Source organism: Sphaeramia orbicularis, chromosome 6 (genome assembly GCF_902148855.1).
Source record: "Sphaeramia orbicularis chromosome 6, fSphaOr1.1, whole genome shotgun sequence".
Classification (NCBI taxonomy): domain Eukaryota; kingdom Metazoa; phylum Chordata; class Actinopteri; order Kurtiformes; family Apogonidae; genus Sphaeramia; species Sphaeramia orbicularis.
The window spans coordinates 12,688,119-12,708,170 of NC_043962.1; the positions used below are offsets into that span (position 1 = coordinate 12,688,119).

At 37.4% G+C, this 20,052-nt stretch overlaps 1 protein-coding gene across 1 annotated transcript; it reads left to right on the plus strand.

Moving 5' to 3' along the window:
- Positions 1-1,219: 1,219 nt before the first annotated feature.
- On the plus strand, positions 1,220-18,374 carry ferry3 (FERRY endosomal RAB5 effector complex subunit 3). The gene is made up of 14 exons (XM_030137275.1): positions 1,220-1,335; positions 1,934-2,122; positions 2,853-2,998; positions 4,312-4,493; positions 4,758-4,857; positions 5,001-5,125; positions 8,618-8,724; positions 8,831-9,028; positions 10,354-10,482; positions 12,179-12,247; positions 12,374-12,576; positions 16,456-16,513; positions 16,944-17,011; positions 18,155-18,374. The coding sequence occupies exons 2-14, from the start codon at positions 1,942-1,944 to the stop codon at positions 18,245-18,247; spliced, it is 1,659 nt and encodes a 552-aa protein (XP_029993135.1). The 5' UTR covers positions 1,220-1,335; positions 1,934-1,941; the 3' UTR covers positions 18,248-18,374.
- Positions 18,375-20,052: the final 1,678 nt, after the last annotated feature.

Genomic DNA, 20,052 nt, shown 5'->3' on the forward strand with positions numbered 1-20,052 from the left:
TACCTTAATTGAAAGTACAACATAAGAAAAAGACAGCAAGAGCAAGCGTTAGCTCTCTGTATCACATTAATAGTACTCCAATCACATACAATAATATAATTCTTCAGCTATATGCAGTGGACTCTTTGTGTAAAAACACCTGTTAAACCCTTCCAGACCAAGACCATCTGTGGCAAAAATGTTCACTAATCTTTTCACCACTAATCCTAGCCAAATGCCTGAAAAATCAGGTAAAGTGCAGGTTCTCAGCTTTTCAGTGGTACCACATAAGTCTTATTTGGACATTTAGACGCACTATAGGGCATGTGTTTTGACCCTGACATTGTGCAGAATTAATTTAGCATGATGTCTTCATTTGATTCAATAAATGGTTGTAACACATTAAAAAGTCCTTATATTTGTACAGTATTTTTTTCTCATTAATTCATTAAGTCTCAGGCAAAGCAAGTGTAAAATTGTGACTTCAGTTTAATCAAATGAAAGTGAGGCTCTCCTGAATCAGATACTCATACTGCTATAGACACATTTTTTTTTTTTTTTTTTTTTTTTTTTTTTTTAGAAAAACTAAATGACCTGATAAGGATCAGATACCACTAATCTAGGTAATCTAGGTCTTTGAGGATTAAAAGCCATTTTGAGTCAGAACACTTCATATTTAAAAGTGTTTATTCATTCTAGTTTAGTATACCCACAGTAATACTGTTATTGCATATAAAAGAGGATTAATGTGTTAGACATAGATTGAATGAATCTTTGTGGGATGTCAGTGAAAATAAATACATGGGAAATAAAAATTCAGTAGTTTAAATCAGTAGATTTAACATTGTCATTAGTCTGCTAAATGATCATGTTGGCTCCTTCTTTTGATCCTTTTTTTCCATTTTTCTGTTATTGTGTTTGATAAACATTAGTTCATGCCCCTTTGACTTTAGTTTATTCAAAATAATCCCTCATCTATGATACTGCTTTCAGGCATAACTCATATGCAACACTCATAATTGACCATCAGGGGGCAGTAGCGCCAAAAGAAAAGTCCTGAGTAAATGTCCTCCGGCCAAAGTTGAAGTGATGAACTGATTCGTGGCTTTGAAATATAGCTTTGCATGTAAGTAACACTTACCAAATTACAAAAAAGTATATAGTTGATTTAATAAATTATTAAGCTTTATTTTACTTACTTCGAGAGCCTTATGCGTAACAGACAATATATCCATAGTTTGTTCATATCGCGAAAGTGCTTTTGCCTTCAACACACTTCCCCATAGTTGTCAGCTGACCGAAGCAAACAGTGGCGCCGTCACTGCAACAGGGAATGTTATATTCATTCATAAGCAGGTAATTCTATATCGAAATATATACAAATTGTTTCCCGATAAACTATAAAATGATTGCCTGATAGGCTTGACCGGGTCACTGTGCCTGTCATTTATGATTTAGCTAGCAGCACGCAGCTATACATTAGCTAGAATGCTAGCTAACATTGGGCTAGTTCAACATTTAACTGGTTACATGTAGTTACAGTGATTACCACCACATAGCGAGGATTGTAACTGAAATATGTTGAATTCAGCAAAAGTAAAGCACTTGTCAAATGGCAATTACAGATCAACAACAATAGGTACTGGCTTTGTTAATTATGGTATCATGTAACAGTGCAAATGTGATCACGATATTGGTATTTGGTTTTGAGATATGAGGAAGACTGTGAGCTGTTCGTGTATTAATGCTGTTTTTTTTCGGGGATGCCAGTTCATCATTAATTATTTAAATAAACTGGCGTTTGTGAGTCCGTGATATGGATGTATTTCCCTTTTTATCTATTTTAAACTATTTACTAATAGTGTGTTAGAGTCTCAGAGGTTTCATTCAATTTTGCTCATGATTTTTTACTGTGTTACTTTCATTCATCTTCCACTTGTTTTCTGCCTTTTAGCTGAGACCATGAAGAAGAACAAAGGCAAAGCGAATAGTACTGCTGAGAAGGAATTTGTGTTTGAGTTCAGGGCAGGAAAACACAACTGTGTCCTTAAAGTGCCTCTGCAGTTTCCTGTTCAGGAGAACATCAGTGACCTTCATGGACGGTTGATGCTGCTGCACAAAATACCTTGCTACATAGAGAGTGGTAAGATGGTTGCTTGAATTTAAAAATCGCAGGAGGAATTACTGAATATTAATGTATTGCTTCTAGAATATATGATTTCCTTAGTGGATAAACTTTTTGCCAACACATAACATTAGCTCTGACTTGAATTAATGCAGTCATGCACTGTGCAGGGCAAAAGCCAAAACCTGGCATTCTTCTAGTTCTGTCTACAAATGACAGAAATAGTATATATGATTAACTATATTTTTTACAGAAAAGTTTTCCACATTTATAACCATATAAATATTTCCACTGATATGTTTTACTGACCATACATAGATAATATAAAGTGTACAAGCACTGATAACTGATTAACACCAAAATAATACATTAGTTTTAATGCTAAATTGTTTCTTGTTGTATTTTACTTATCTTTGAATCAGCCTTTACGTGGAAACGATATAAAATTCATGTTAATATTTTTCAGCCTGAAGCTGCACTCTCTAACTTATCTGAATTTTTTTAACCCACATTTATACTTTGGAACAAGAAAGACCACATATACTGTGTTTATTTTAAACAAACCTTGTGACAGCCTTTCTATATTAAATTTTTTGTTAAAAGAATATTCTCATTGTGTATGTTGTTTGCAAAACTTACACAGATAGAATGGATTCAGTCTGTTATATCTGTTGTGTTTCACTTGGTTTGCAAAGAATGAAAACCCTTTTTCACCTGACTGTTGCTGTATGCAAATTTCTTTCCACAGAGCTAAAATCTTCACTTTTAAACTTTGTTGAGAAAGAGACTATTCTGGACTATGATAGAGAGGCGGAACTTGCCCTGCAGAGACTCACAGCAGGAGATGTCGATGTAAACCAGCTCACCAGCGCATGGTCCAGGTCTTATGTGGAGGTGAGAACACATTTCAGTCTGTGACTTATGAACTGACATCAGCTCATTCTCTTAAAAGCACAAGTTCCCAGAGGTTGAACTTGCACACAGATTGTATAACCATTAGCAAATGAAATCACAGTTAGTACATGACTTTGTATTGACATAACATCAGATGTCCTCCTGTTTATTCTTCTGACGTTACATAAAATTTTACCTAAAAAAATAAACTGAGTGACATGACTTGAATCGATAAACAAGTGAGTAAAACAGTAGGAAGATATTACTTTTAGAATTGTCTAATAATAATTTGGACAGCATGTTTTATTCTTGGCAGGTCTTCTGAAAAGTTAATTTCAGGCACTGGCTGATACTCTGATATATATCCATATCCACTACTCCACATAGCCACGTATCTGTAGTAGTGAAGCAGAATGTTTTGAAAGCGTCCTTGAATGCTCCTGGTAACTTCAAGTCATGGATCATTAATGTAATTTAAACAGAAGTTGTGCAGTGAGTCTGCACATTGATTATTCATCAGTTCTGTTGGGGGAAAAAAACTCATTACACAAGCAATTTGGTGTCTCCCTTACTCACTTCACACAATACACTTAGACGTGTTTTGTCCCAGAAAGCCAATGTGTGGTGCTGTTTGCACATAACTAACAACACAGTCATCACTTTTAATAAATGACGATCATTAAAAAACAACTGGCCTAGTGAAGAATAGAAAGAGACTCTGGTTTCTACTTATGTTATGTTTGGTCATCTGACTGACACATTTCATTGAATGCAAATGTCCCAACTTTAAAAAAGGTCAGGAAGCTCATTTAGTTTCACACTTCAAAGTTCAGATGTCTAAACTGTACTGTCACTTGTCCAGACATTTATAAAAAGCGAGGGGCTGCCTCAGCTCGTGCTGTGAAGCCAATCAGATATTTAGGACTGGCTACCGGTTAACATGTTATTGCACTGTCACAAAAATACACATGGAAGCATTCCAGTGTCCATCATGTTTGTGGCCTGAAGATTCCTAAGCTTGTATAAATAGAGGAGTTTCAGATTCTGAGTACTGTTCAGTTGATTTCTAATTATGTATGTGCTACATTAACTGGCCTAGTTTATTCAGCTGAGCATAACATTGAAAATGTGATGACACTACTTGAAATGTCTGATTATTGACCTCTTAGTTTTCAGGATGTCACCTATAATTACAGTTTTAGTTCCATACAAAAATGTAACTGCCATTTCATGTATGCAGCCCACTGCAGCCAATTAAATTGAGTTTTTGTGAACAGCTGTCATTACTAAGTAGTTCTTTTTATTCTTTTTAGACTACACTGGAGCATGCTCGACCTGAAGAGCCCAGCTGGGATGAGGACTTTGCTGATGTGTACCATGAGCTGATCCACTCCCCTGCATCAGATACCCTTCTCAACCTGGAACACAACTACTTTGTTAGTATCTCTGAACTTATCAGTGAAAGAGACATGGAGATCAAGAAGCTACAGGAGAGGTTTGTGTTACAGGATGATTGTTTAACATTAACATCCCTGGGTTTCTTACACACAATGTATTTGTCCCAAAGTTTTCTTTTTAAATGTAAATTCTCTCTGCATCTTTTTACTAACCTTGCACACTCTTTTTTTTTCGGACTATATTGTCATATTTCATGGATACAGATCCAAATGTCACATGTTTGGTATGTTTTGATTTGTATGGATTATGATCCGTTTCCTGCAATCTGATGAAATCACTGAATATTTTTCCCATCTGGCAGGCAAGCTGCAGAAATGGATAAAGTGATGCATGAGCTAGGAAATACATTGAGTGACCAGGATGTAAATGCAGTGGCAGCCCAACACTTTGATGCACAGCAGGTAATAAGAAGTCAGAGTGTTCTGTGGTGTTAAAAGCACTTGTGAATTTATGCAGAGTCAAATCATGGCAACACAGATATTTGCAATGGATGTGTTTCAGTTGTATTTATGTTCCCTGATGTTTAATCCATTTTTTTGTGTAGGTGCTGGAGAACAAATGGGCAAGTGAGCTGAAGCAAGTGACTGGTATTCAAAAGCAGGAGTATCAAGAGTGGGTCATCAAATTGCACCAGGATCTGCAGAAATCCAACAACAGCAGCAAAATTAAGTGAGTTTGCCTTGTAGACATTGGTGTGTTGACAGTGTTGGCATCTTTATATTTGTGTGTATTTGTGCCACAATCTCTGTTTGTGTACACTCATCTGGTATCTGTATACTTACTTTACAATCTGGTGCACTTGAACAGGCTCTTTCATTTCAGTGACAATGGCATTTTTTCAAATCTCTGGATAAAGCAAAAACTGTTGATTCAAGATAAACACTGGAGTCAGGTGCTTAAATGCCTAGTCTGTATGGATATATATAAAGAAAAAAGCTGCAGTGCCGACACAGATGAATGCAAACTGCAAATGCAGCAGTTTGAAGCAGAAATGTCAAAAGGCAGAGATAGAGAGTGCACATCTTTATTCACCGACATTGTGCCATTAGTGCAGAAGTTTTAGGTTATCTGCTCTGTGAGGTTTAACCTCAATTTGAACAGCTATTAAACATATGTGTAGAGTTCGAATCACACATAAAGCAAAGAAAGGAGATAGTTTAAACTAAAATCTAACACAGATGGAGGATTATGTGGGAATATGAGCTAAAATACAGCTGAATACATTTAAACAATTGTTCTCAGATTAAGAAATAAACATAAAATTGGTAATTCAGCAATACAGAAAAGAAAGTACTCCCTCTTACATATCAAACATCATAAAAGACAACTGATCTTTACCAGGTCTAAAACTATTTAAAGCTAACCTCAAGTGTAAAATGACACACAATAGATTCTACTGTGCCATTATTTATTCAACAAAAATTAAGGCAAGATGGAAGTGCCGTGTGTGGGAAACTAAGTGCACCCTCACAGCTTCTGTAAGAATTAAGACAGTGAGTAGCAGCCAGGTACTGTTAATCCAACACCCTTTATTTGTTGATCATTGGCAAGTGTGAACATCTCTATGAAGGCAGAGGTTTTGGCATTCTGCTGGTTGTGCGTATTTACATGAACGTTACCAAGGAGGAAAGACATCAGCAATGAGGTTAGAGAAGCAATTGTTGCAGCCCTGTCATTCTGAGACGAGATGTAAGGCAATTTCCAAACAATCTGAAGTCTGTCATTCCACAGTGAAAAAGTGTGTCATCACAGGAGTGGACATTCCAGCAAATTCACCCTGAAGTCAGACTCTTCAAACCACACTTTGCTTTACTTTTTAAGACAATTAAACAAGTGTCAAGTAATACTTGTCTATAAACCTCACTGGAGTGAAGCAAGGTTGTACAGATTAGTGGTCCAAAAATCTTCCACAGTGACGTGAAGGACTGATAAATTCATACAGAAAACAATGGATTGAACTTATTGCTGCTAAAGGTGGTTCTACAAGTTAATGAGATGTGGTTAATTTTCCACTCATGAAATCCATTTTAATTTAATTTATGTTGAATAAATAAAGACATGGAATCTGTTGTGTGTTGTTTTACACCTGTGGTTAGAGTTAAATAATTTTAGAACCTAGTATGATTTTTTTTTAATGTATCCTGGTTCATAAAACCTTAGAATTAAAACAGGGTATACTTTCTCTTTCTCACAACTCTAAAATAATTGGTGGCTTATAGGACAGAAACTAGACGTAACAGGAACAGGTTGTTAAAGGAGACAAATGAAATTAATAATACATAGCTTTGAGCCATGTGTGAACTGCAACATCAAGTGCCTGTGGGAGTTAGTATTAATCTAGATCTTAACTTGAGGTCAAACGGACCCTTCACTAAGAGGATCTCAGCCGCTTCTGCAGCAGTTTTAATCCAAAGTACAACAGTTCTGTTTCCCCTTTGAAGTGTAGGCAAGATTTACATAGAAATTGAAGCGATTACAAGAGGTCAAAAACTCATCTTAGTTTGACTGATGCTTAGCTTTGCAGTATCAGTTATGACTGGCATCTTGGGATAAGCGGGAGGAAAAAGAATATTATAGTGGAGTAGTCCTGCTGATTGGTGCTTTACATTCAGGTCTTACATGCCTTCTCTGCATATATTGGATATTCCATCAAAACGCACATACTAGCAGGACCTGAATGCAAAGCGCGTCTCAGACAGTGTGCTGACCCTGCATGCTTTTCTTACTGATGAATATCATTATGTTGTTGTGTGGGTGGAACTTAATAAATTCTACCTCAGCACCCAGAACACTTATTAATATTCAGTCTAGTTAATATTAAGAAAGATTCAATTGTAAGACAGAACCTGAGGTCGTCTGTGTGTGTGTGTGTGTGTGTGTGTGTGTGTGTGTGTGTGTGTGTGGATGAAGTTTTGTGTCTAAAGATTTAATCTAGACCAGTTATCCAAAAGTGTGGGCTGTGTGAAGCCACTGCTGTTGGACTGCATGAGGTCACCCACAATAAATAAATTAAAAGTTTCTCATTTTCAGTTTTGTAGTTAAGTTTGAAATTACCATAAAATTTAACTTTTTTTTCCCTTCTGAGAGTAAAAGCTTTTTGTGCTGTTAAATGCCCAATATTACACAACACTGATATTTAGGGTGTTTTGTTTTTTCTTTGTGATAATAATCGGCTGGAGATTGGGTTGCATTATATTATCCAGTCTCAAAACGGGTGTAATAACCCACTATTTGTGCCAAATTTCTGACATTTGCTGCTTTATCAGTTTTTCCGGATGTATTGTTCTGAAACTATACAGAAAAATACTTGATCTTTGTCATGTGTAGAGCTGGGTTCAAACTTCAGTACCTTAGTAGTACCTTGGTATTTGCTGAATTGCTTAAATATTATAAAGTATCAAAACTGCCCGTCATTGATTGGTTTTATGTTTTTTTTTTTTGTTTTTTTAATTCCAAATTTCTGTCTCTAAAGAGTAAATAATCTGTGCTTTTGTAGATTTTTCTTAATGTCATTTTCTAAAGAGACATGTTCATGTTGTGTTAAGTGGGTTAATTAAAATGCAAATAAGCTGAAAAATAACATTTAAGATTTGTGCTGAAATGTGTCATGTAATTTTCTTTTTCATTAAAATTGGAAATTGGTATTGTGTATCAGTTAGCGTTGAAATCACTCTCTTGTGTTAATACTGATCTAGAAAATATTTGATTGACACCCAGCCCTCGTCTCATGTGTAGAACAGTTGTGATTAAAGCTTTTGGTGGAAGGTTTTTGATCCACTGCATTCTTATTTTTGAGAATGACTAAAACATGTAGCCTTATCAATTAATAAACAGTTTCCTGTACGGTATATTAAATCAGCCTGTGAACCATATATAATATTCATACAGAGGAATAATTAGCTTGTGTGTTGTATAATTGCCTTTTTTATCTTTTTATTGTACTAGATGAAGTTACAAACTTGCTCCTTGGCTGTCATAGAATAGAATAGAATAGAATAGAATAGAATAGAATAGACCTTTTATTGTCAAAGGAACAATGAAAATCAAACCTTTTTTCTTTGTACATGCATGGGACATTAAACTGAAACTGAACTGAACTGAAATTGATATTATTTTTTGTAATATAACTGGACGGATGCGCTTGCATTTTTAATGTTACAGTGAAGAAATAAAAGTGCAGCCAAGCCAGCTGTCAGAACTTGCAGATTCCGGGACCAGGATTTACGAAGAGCAGCCTCAGCTGGAGGAGAGCTTCACCATTCACTTAGGTATTTGTACAATAAAATGCTTTCCATGTATTTGGTTCCTGCACAGTGTAATGATGATCTGTAATGTTTTGTTTTTTGCATCTGCTGTTTTGTTTGTCCCGACCAGGTGCTCAGCTGAAGACCATGCACAACCTGCGTCTGGTCCGCGCAGACGTGTTGGATTTCTGTAAACACCGTCGACATGGCAGCAGTGGAGCAAAGCTGCGACGGCTACAGACGGCACTCTCACTCTACTCCTCCTCACTTTGTGGTCTGGTGCTGCTGGTCGACAACAGGGTCAACTCCTACAGTGGCATCAAGAGAGGTGAAAATCTTTTAAGTGTAATTATGTGGTGCACTGCAAAAATCAAAATCTTACCAAGTGTCTTTTTCTCATTTCTAGTCGAAATATCTCATCATACTTCAAATATGACATAATCACCTAACGAGTAACTTTTCAGTGAGATATAAAGAACTTATTTTTAGACAATAGATCTTGAAAATCTTATGTCAAGAAATCATACCAAGATGATTTTCACTTGTTCCATTGGCAGATTTATTTTGCTTAATTCAAGCTTTTTTTCTGTTTAATTCAAGCAAGAAAAATCTGCCAACGGAACAAGTGAAAATCATCTTGGTAAGATTTCTTGAAATAAGATATTCAAGATCTATTGTCTAAAAATAAGTTCTTATATCTCACTGAAAAGTTACTCTTTAGGTGATTATGTCTTATTTTAAGCATGATGAGATATTTTGACTAGAAATGAGAAAAATACACTTGGTAAGATTTAGATTTTTTCCAGCATGAGCTTTAAAAGGCAGGATTTTCTTTTCTGTTTCTGTAAAGATGAGAATCTGCTTTGGCTGTTTATCCCTCTAAATCAGTGATTCTGTACTGACCCAAAAGTGGGTCATAAACCCATGTTCAGTGGGTCATGGGCCTTTTCTTGGGCAGAAAGTAATGTGAAGAAACACTAGTTGCACTTAATTAATTGAATTTATTTCACGTGTATTAAAAATGTCTCTTACTTAAATGTTCTCATTGTTCTGCCAGCTTTATGGTTAATGCTTGAATAAGTGACTGACTGCACTTCTAATTTTTTACTGAGTACACTATAAAGTTTTGGTTAAAATGTACCCAATTTAGTGTTAAAGGGAATATTTCCCTCTTTAGCATTACTACCTGCTGGTCATTTTGGTTTATCATTAAACCTGTCTTCTGTGTTGGCATACTGTGATATTCTGTATTATCTCAGGTTAAATAAATTTGAGGAGTTTAAGTTTGATCAATTTGGGTTGCAGCTTGTCATTGGGTGGGGTGGGGGGGGGGGGGGGGGGTGGGGGGGGGTAGTGGGTCCTGAAGCCAGACCAGTTCTGAACCACTGCTCTAAATTGTCAGAATGTTTACCTCCTTAACAATCATTTGTATGAAGTTTGTGGTTCTTGGTTAAACATTAGCACCAGTTAATTCTACTGTTTATATCTCAGTCCTTCCTGATGATTATCCTGGCTGTTTTGCCTGTTGTTCCACAAATTTTTTGTCAGTGTCCACTTTATTCACCTGAATTGTTTCTCTTAAGTATGTTATGACAGTTGCTCATGTTCAAATATGAGCTTCATTGTTTGCTTTTCTTGTGTTGAATCTTCCAGACTTTGCAACAGTAGCAAAGGAGTGTACGGATTTCCACTTTCCCTGTCTGGAGGGGCAGCTGGAGGAGGTGCAGCAGCTGGTTCTGTATGCCCGAGCCCAGCGGAGCAGCAAACAGAAAGACCAACCTGGTTAGACTTGTGGCTTCTTTAGTTCTTTCTGACATTACAGCTGTTATGGAGAAATAATTAGTGTGTTTTCACCCAGCTGTATTTTATGCACATTTTTAATTAGAGTGGAACTTCTGAAAATGATAAAATAAACTCAAAATATTGCAAAAGTGTTAATATATGCAACTTTTACTAGGGTTTTTCCCCACTGTTATAAGGCTTAGTTGCAACACCCATGCCTTTTTGGATGCTGTTAATCATCAGCTCCAGGTTTGTAGAGAAAGATATATCAATAATAGTCCAAATTTATGTGAAATTATATATATTTCTTACGACTGTCTGTCCCTAAATCTTCCACAAACTTAATGAAATTGCTGGAGTTTACTCAACATCCAAGTCAGCTGAATAGGGCAAAATGGATAATGTCCTGAAACACAGGAATTTGCATTATCTTTTGTAGATTTCCAAATTTGTTAGACATGCCATACATTTGCATTGAAACATAACTATTGTGCTTTAAGAAAAGACTAAAAGCTTCAGCCTTTTCAGAAATTTAAAAACACAGCTCAACATGTGACCCATTGCTTTTCCTATTTACTTTCCATTTATCCCAGTTCCACAACATACCCACGATGTTTAAGGAACTTAGCGTGATTTTTAGCTTTACTCTGATAATGGCAACCTGAGAATTCAATTCAGGTTTCAAGGCGAGCTGTCTCCAGTCACGGAAAAAATTATTAGACCACCCTTGTTTTCTTCAATTTCTTGTTCATTTTACAACTAAAGGTACATTTGTTTGGAAAAATATAATGATAACAACAAAAATAGCTCATAAGAGTTTAATTTAAGAGCTGATATCTAGTCATTTTCCATGGTTTTCTTGATAATACCGTACTTTCTGGGCTATTGAGCACACCTGAAAATAAGCCGCATGCTGCCATCTCCAATGTCTCACCATCGATTCATTGATGCCAAGCTTACGTGCAGCTGCTCTATTTCCTTCTTCGACAGCCAGATCGATCGCTTTTAACTTCAAAGCTGCCTCATATGCATTTCTTCGTGTGTTTTCCATGATGAGGGTGTGTGCATGACACGCAAAATGACTGATCTGAAGAATTTAGTGCGAGTGCATTTGATTGACGGTGGATTAGCCACATCATTGTTTAAGCCGCAGGGTTCAAAGCGTGTGTAAAAAGTTGCAACTTATAGTCCGAAAATTATGGTAACCAAAATCGCTTAAGTTCTTACACCACTAGCTATGGCATTGTACTGCCAAAACAAGTGCTTTTAGGCGTTTCATGTTTTCTTTTCTGTCTGTTTTAGTCACATGGAACACCCAGGACTTAGTACTTGATTGCATAACCAGTGTTTCTAATGACTTTTGATGGTCTGATTATTTTTTCCGTGACTGTACATTACTGTATGGACATGGCCACAGATGAACTTTGTGCTAATAGTGTTCTGCAGATATGGAGAGTGACAGTGACTTTCCAGCAGATGAGAGGGGATTTAAATATGTCAGGAAGTAGAGATTTGATTGAAAACCTAGTCTAGATCCTTATCACAGCGAGGGCTGAGGGGCTTATTGAGGGAGGTTTGGCATGGAAACATTCCTGTGAGTTGACAAGTGTCATGAGAGTCCAGCTGCTATCAAGGATATTTATGGGCTTTTTTTTTTTGATCTACTGGATGTTTCTTTTTATTCCTCTTATTCCAGAAATCCCAAGAAATGGAGGTGAAGATAAAAGCAAAAATGTTGAAAGAAATCCCTCAAACATCCTACCAGGTAATAATTGCAGTTTGTTTTGTCTGGTGTCTTGTTGATGGAATCACAGCAAACAAAACAAAGATTCCTGAAATATTTTGCTGCTTTATGCTCAGTATTTTTCACTTGGCTTTTTTTTCTGTCAAGGTGAGTTCTACATCTCACGGCATTCCAACCTGTCAGAAGTCCACGTTGTATTTCACCTGTGCGTGGATGACAACGTCCGTTCAGGGAACATCACAGCCCGTGACCCAGCTATCATGGGCTTAAGAAACATCCTGAAGGTCTGCTGCACACATGACATTACCACTGTCACGGTCCCTCTGCTGCTGGTTCACGACATGTCAGAGGTAAGAGCAGCTGTGAATAGTTCTGCATGACTGATGAGGTGATTTGCACATTCTTAATCCATCAACAAGATGGGAAGCTGAATAAACAAATCTCTGATGGCGCACATTTAGCTTTATATTCCATCTGTACTTGTTTACACAGTGTATCCTCAGGTGTGGTCTGGCCCTGGTGAGCGTTGGCTGTGAATCCAGCCTACCGCCAAACATTTCCCAGGTTTAAAAGCAGACGAGCAAAGCAGAGAGTCATGAACTCTTCTGTTTACTCGGAACAGAAACTCAGACTGTTATGTACAGTGGCACTCTGCGCTCACACACTGTAGGGGAGAGAAACAGAGGAAGCTTTCACTGACTGATAAACGGAGCCCATGTTCACACCAGCATCTGATCCAGCTAAGGTGGATTTTGCTGTTCTATCTAGAATTTGGACAAATTTTATTAAAGAATTTGATTTTTTTTTTGTCGACTTAATGCCAGCTTCATCTTGTACCATCAAAGGATGAAAAATAAAACATCATAAAGTCAGAATCCTGTAAGATGAAAAGTAAATTCTGCTTAAGCTTTTGTTGTGCCACAACATGCCCACTGTGCCTTTTTTCCTTCTTGTGTCTAATTAAGAGTCTTTGTTTATATTAAAGTCTTCCAATGTTTGAAGCCTCAAGAACTGGAGGATCTTTAATTGATAGCTTTGGGTTAGACACCAAAACTCGGAGCCTGCCATCGTCTTTCTGTCATGTTTCCCATTTGGTGGAGATATTTGTGCAACCATCCTTGTGTTTTGGCTCTAAAACAACTGGCATAGTTTTCCTCAAGCAAGAACAGACTGCCATCAAAATATAACAGCGCTGCGCCTCTTAGTTTTATTTTTGGAGGATTGTTTTCCCCTCAGAGCTTTTGGAGTTTAAAGGAAAGAGAATACAAAACAATTGCTCAATGACAAAATTATACACGTTTAAAAGCTTGTGGAAAGGAAATTGAACACCCTTAAAAGCTATTTAGAGAGCTTGTTTGCAGACAGTGAGTCTTACACAATCTCAGGGCTGCTGTGATCATTTTTATGATTGTAAAAAAATACTTCTCCGTGCCTCAATTACAGGGCAGAGACATCTGCTCCCTTTAGAGCAACGTCAAACTCCACAGTGGTAACAGATCTAGTGCGTTACAAAAAACTTAAATATGCAGAGTTTTTTCTAGATCCATTATTCAAGCTGTCTCAGGCTCTGTTCATAGATGATGTTGGTGATATGGGCCTGAATGTGAAACTTGCTGACGTTCCTAGATCCTAGATCTTTTGATCTCATAGATTTCTCACTGGGGGAAAAGCTGTGTATGCCTCTGTCTTCATAAACTCTACCTTTTGATGATTCACATTGTACAAAGGTACTCTACATTTGCGGTTACCTGCTGAGGTCACCGTGTGCAACCGGTCACCTGAAGGGGGATGACGAGTGACGTGCACAGATGGCAAACGTAAGGCCGTTAGAGCAGCAGAATGTGTAAAGGCCAGTTCTGATTAACTAAGTGCTACCATCTGACGTGTGGTCACCTGAGAGGACACAGCGTATGACCCAGTTAATAGGTAATATATGCACTGTCTCATTTACATAAGGAAGACTTGAATCTGTACAATGTATTGGTGTTGGAAAGGCCTTTCTATGTGATGTCTTTGTATTTATTTAGCAAGTCTTTACTGGCACTGATTTTTATCGCGCAAGATTATTATAGATGCTAGGTTTCAACATTTTTTTTTGTGGAGATATGATGGCTTTCAGTATGTCAGTCATCATTTCGTTTCAGGAGCATAACTGGAAAACCTATCGATTATTTTTTAAGTTTGCTACAAGTTCTTAGTGTTGCCCTCTGTTACATGGCAACCTCTCGGCCACAAGGGGGCGCTAGAATAAATGGGAAAGAGTTATGGGCTTTCATTGCAAAACTGGAAAAGTGGTCAATATCTTTTTACCAAACTTGTTACATTTCATCAGTTATGTGTTGGGTTGGTTCCTTTTGCTGTTTTCATTTCTGTCTGTCCATGTTTTCCATTTCAGCATTGCTTCGCCAGAGCAGAACCTGAAAATTCTATATTTCTCTAGTTGACTACTCGTATAACTATTCAACTTTTCTGCTGTCAAGGTCAAGGTCAAGGTTACTTTATTTATACCCGTAGGTAGATTTGTTTTGCAGTCTAAGTGATTGCCTTGGCATTACAACAACACATACATTGAACATGCAAGACAGGCACTTGATCACGCTTACAGACAGAGCAAAAAGACAGGACAAAAAGTGCTCAGTGTTCCACCATTCATCTGTATAGCAGCATGGATAAGTAAAAGAATAAAATAAATAAGATCAAATAAATAAAAACAAGATGCAATAAAAGCACAATAAAAACCAGAGAAGATAAAAATAAAAACAATCTGGGATAAAAACCAGGATAAGAACATAAAATTTTAAAATTTTAAAAATTTGAAGTCACAATAATAATAAATAGAGCAAAGAAATGGAATAAATAACTAAATAAGTTAGTAAAGTGCAATGTCACTATTTCTTATTGAGCTCAGTGATGGCGACAGGAACAAAGCTATTTTTATAACGCTGTGTCCTGCACCTTGGGACTAAGAACCTCCGTCCAGAGGAAAGGAGTTGAAATCCACCTCGTAAAGGATGGGAGTCATTGTTAAGAACTGATGAAGCCATCCTCTGCACCTGTTTAGTGTACAGGGAGGCGGGACAAGACTGGGATTCACCAATCAGGCGACTGGACCATCTCACTATTTGATTTAGTGAGTTTCTCTCTGCAACTGAGGTCTGACCGAACCATGCCACCAGACAAAAAGATAAAACAGACTCAATAAAGGAACGATAAAACAAAGTTAAAATGGTTCGGTCAATGTGGAAGTGTGCCAGTTTTCTAAGGCAGTGGAGGCGCTGATGGCCCTTTTTACACACAGATCTACAGTTTTCATTAAAACTCAGTTTTTCATCAATTATCGTCCCTAGGTATTTGTATGATTGCACTTGCACTTGCACTTGCTGTAACAGCCTGGAGAAGATATGCTGATGATATTTCAATGATGGCTCATGCTTTGTTGTCATTTTTTGACTAAAATGCAGAGTAGCTACTGTGAATAAATGAAAAGTTCAGTCCAATTATTTAGCACAAACCACTTGATAGCTGCCCATGTCTGCATTTGTGTACATTGGTGAAATGTTTTGTATGTGCTTATTAGCTTCCTATTCTATTATCGTGTTTTTATTCTTGTATTAATTGCATTATACCTTTTTACTCTCACACGTTTTATTTGTCTTGCACCTTCCTATTTAATATTTACTGCATCCCCCTGTGACTGACGGCTGTGCAATATTAATGTGTCTACTATGCCTAAGTGGAGCATATGAATGTAATCATCCTGAATCAGGGATAAATAAAACTATCTGTATAAATATATTGGTTCATAATTTGAACCTATTACAATTTTTGGATAATAGCTCAAAGAATGTGCAACAAATCTGCTAATTTATTAAGTCAACACACAACTCCAGTATCAGGAATAATATATTTAACAATAATAGGCTTTTAAAAATTGATTTCCAGGGAATAAAAACATTCTCTGCTCTATCCAATATGAGTATATATTTTCTCAATGGGTTCTTGAGTATTGAAGCGGTATATTCTAAAGTTTGGTTATGCACCCAAGTCTAACAGTAAAAACCCTTAGTGAATATTTTCAATGAGAAAAGAAGGGCAAAAATATGTGAAATAAGACTACAAAACAACACTCAAAGAGTGGATTCTTAGTATTATGATTTAGAAATAGAATTTCTTCTGTGTTTTTTATTCTAAAAATCACATTTTATATTCTTTTCTTGTCATCTCTGCAGGAAATGACCATACCCTGGTGTCTTAAGAGGGCTGAGTTGGTTTTCAAATGTGTTAAAGGTAAGTTAGAAAGCGAGTAATGAAATGTGTTGCTTTTTCATCACTCACTTCATCCATGTGTCTGTTGATTACCATTTGTACAGAGCCATAATGCTTTAGCTAGAACTTCATTATTACAAGACGAATGAAAATCCACATCAGTGTATCTCCATTTTTTCCCTGTCAAAGTACTATAATGCACTGCAGACCAAAGATGTATTAGAGCCACAATGAAGAGACAAAACTTTTGCTTCCTTTTGATCAGTGAACCACTTTCTCTCCATCTTCTTGGGTTTGCTACAACTCATTCTGGGAAATGTTGGAAATTGCTGGCCACAGCAGTTTGTGAGAAAGTAAACCCTTGAATAAACACGCGATGGATTGATTTTATTTATGTAGGATGATGGTAGTTCATTCAGTACAAGTGGCTTGAAATCTTGTCCATTTCCAGGATTCATGATGGAGATGGCCTCATGGGATGGAGGTATCTCACGCACAGTCCAGTTTCTAGTGCCAAAGGTAAGATCCGAATGTACCCCTTTAAATGTAGTTCCGCAGCTTATAGCTAATGCTTTATAGCCTTTCTTTGAGTAATTACCTGCTAGTGATGTACCAACTTAATTCACCAGAAATGCCGTATGTACTGCTCTTAAGGCATGTACACAGTATCACAAAAGGCACACCTGGCCGTGAGTACATACCTTTGCAAGCAAACAAGAGTACGTTTGAAAAGCTCAACATAAATAATGGATTATAGAGCTTTAGGCTCTGCCGATCTGTAAACACCACTGTGATAAAAGTACGCTTGGAGACTCATCCACATACGGTGAGCCTGATAAGAAGTGGGATTACATGCAGCTTTTCAACACCAAGACAACATCTAGAACTTAGGCGGAAATCCAGGTATAACTTTATGTCTAAAGGAATAACACAAATACGTCTGCCAGACATTGGTTTACATTTAAAGAAAGGGAATTAGAGCATGATTATGATCTTGTATCATAATTTGTCTTGATGTTAGAAGTGCAACTATGATTTTTATTTAGCTAGATCTTGTATACATTCTGATTTTGTGGATTGCCAGGAAGGTAGTAGAGCCTATAGTACGTCTAACGTTGACATGTTAAGATGATAAAACCAGCGGCATCAAAAGACTCCGACTGTATCAGCTTCCTGTCAACTACATGCTCAGACACCATTCAAAATAGCACTCCTGGGATGACATTGTTTCCTCTGCTTCACAGAAACACTGCGGCTAAATATATGCTGCGTGTTTGTGTGCGGTTGAGCGGTGCATGCGTGCGTGACTGTGTTTGCACTTAAAGATTAATACTTAACATTCTTATTTGACGGGTGCTGATGCTTGGAGTGACACGGTATGGTTTCCTTTAAAGTCACAGCTGCCATAGCTCACAACATTTCAGCATCTTGACTACTGTTCCCTCGGGAAAAGACTCTGTGATGAACTGTGTGAACTAAAGGGCACCGCTGGGGCTGTTAACACCATGCTGTACACAAACACTCCAGATGTATTTTTGCTTTCATGGGCACCGCTTCACTTCAGTCGTCACTGCTTGCACACACAAGGTTTTCTTGTTGTCGCAGGAATCTTGCTCCCTTGCTGCTCACTAATCCTTGCCGTGTCTCCCTTTGTATTGACAGAGTATTTCAGAGGAGATGTTCTACCAGTTGAGCAACATGCTGCCTCAGATCTTCCGCGTCTCCTCCACCTTAACACTCACCTCAAAGCACTGATGCAGAGAGATACACAGCATGGCATTTTCAAGGTGGCTGGACGAATGGATGACAGCTCTGACAAGTTGTGTGTCTTTTGATTATGTTTTACAACGTTCTGAAAAAAAACAAAAACAAAAACAAAACAGAAACTGAGGATTTAGGGAGTATGGATCTTGTCAAGTAGCAAGAAGGAAATCCTCATTTGCTTTACTTCATATGGATGAAATGGGGTAAAAATGTTACTACGGCATTATAGCACTGATGATAGAGGTGCTGGAAGGATTTTAAGTGTGATGAATATTTTTATGCAGTTAATGAGCCCGATTTTTCTTGCACCTTCCGAAGCTAAACGTTGTAAATGCATCACTTCTTACTGAAAAAGGACTGGATTCAGTGGCTTACCAAAGCAGCTGCTGCAATTATCATTTCAAGCCTCCAGGGTGCGGTTCTGGTGACAGGGTTTTATGACATCATGACATCAGCTGCCAGTGCTCAAGTATTCAAATGTCCCTCGAAGCTGTGGTCTTTAATTCACCACATATTCAGGCTGCAGCAGTTTTGGTGAAGTCATTTCAATTCGCATCAGTGTAGGAATTTGTCGCCTGCTAAGCAGCAATGTGAAAACACAGTATCGTTTACTGAAGCAGTGAGGTTGGATGGAGGAGGCATCAGGAGGTTGATGAGTTTGTCCAACAACACTAAATATGATTTTGCCCAGTATTTTACTCCAGATTGGTATACTAACTAGTATATATTGTACTAACTGATAATTAAGAACATAACATAGCTCAGATGTTTATCATTTTGGTTTTCAGTGGATCTTCATGAATCAGCTACATTGGATGGCGGTATACCTTACAGATCATATGTGATTCATCAACGTAACCCCATAGGTAATTGGCTTCATATTTGGGGGCTCTATGACATGAACTTGGCTCTTTTAGTCCTAAAGACGAATGGCATTGCAGCTGAGACGAGCAATATGCAAGCGTTTTCATACTGCATTGCAGTGAGTTGTAGTAAAGATCACTCTTGGTGTGTGCACGTGTGCGGTCCCTCCCCTCTACCTCTGTAACAGCAGATGGCACTGTTCCTATAGACAAATATGTGGAAAGGCTTAATCACATACACTGTGGCACTTCTGTTGGTAAGAGATTAAGTAGTTGACCATAGTGAAATGCATCTCAACTTATTTTATTTTACATTTCACATGAGCAAGAAATTCTACTGCATCTATCGATATTATAGCCTTTCTCATCAGATATCTCATATTGTAAATGTTTGTCAAATGTTTTTTAACTTGTATATGTTTACATTTTTGTGTTTTAATTAAAAAAAAAACATTTTGATGGAAATACATCATGAAAGCCATGGTGGAGTTTCATATTTTGGATGATGAAATTTTTATCCTTTCTGCCAACAGTGATGCTTCTCCACTAGCATTTGGTTCAGCATTTTATTTACTGTTGATGGGTTATCCACAGGCACATAATCTTTTTGAAGTTAATAATCCATGTCATTCATCGGAATTACATTCCTGCACATCTAATGATGGCCTGTGAGCCATTTCAGACGGATTGAAATCAATTCAGCTCTTCTGAAGGTTTGCCACAGTCAAGTTCACTAGTGGTATTAGGATAATTAAAAGAGCTGAGAGGCTAGCAATCAAAGTGAGTTGCCCTCGTCTTTTTTAATATAAACAAGATGGCAAATGGCCACAAGAGAGTTATGAGATTTCTTAACGGTTTCATGTTGAAACCTGCAACTGTTTATATCACTGCCATGCTGAGCACCCACTGAACTGTAAGAAAATGTATTGCTGA

Excerpts from the sequence above, each read along its gene's own strand:
- ferry3 (XM_030137275.1), top strand. The coding sequence starts at position 1,942 with ATGAAGAAGAACAAAGGCAAAGCGAATAGTACTGCTGAGAAGGAATTT. Across the intron at positions 2,123-2,852 it reads ACCTTGCTACATAGAGAGTG|AGCTAAAATCTTCACTTTTA; the intron begins GTAAGATGGTTG and ends TTCTTTCCACAG. Across the intron at positions 16,514-16,943 it reads GGTTTTCAAATGTGTTAAAG|GATTCATGATGGAGATGGCC; the intron begins GTAAGTTAGAAA and ends GTCCATTTCCAG.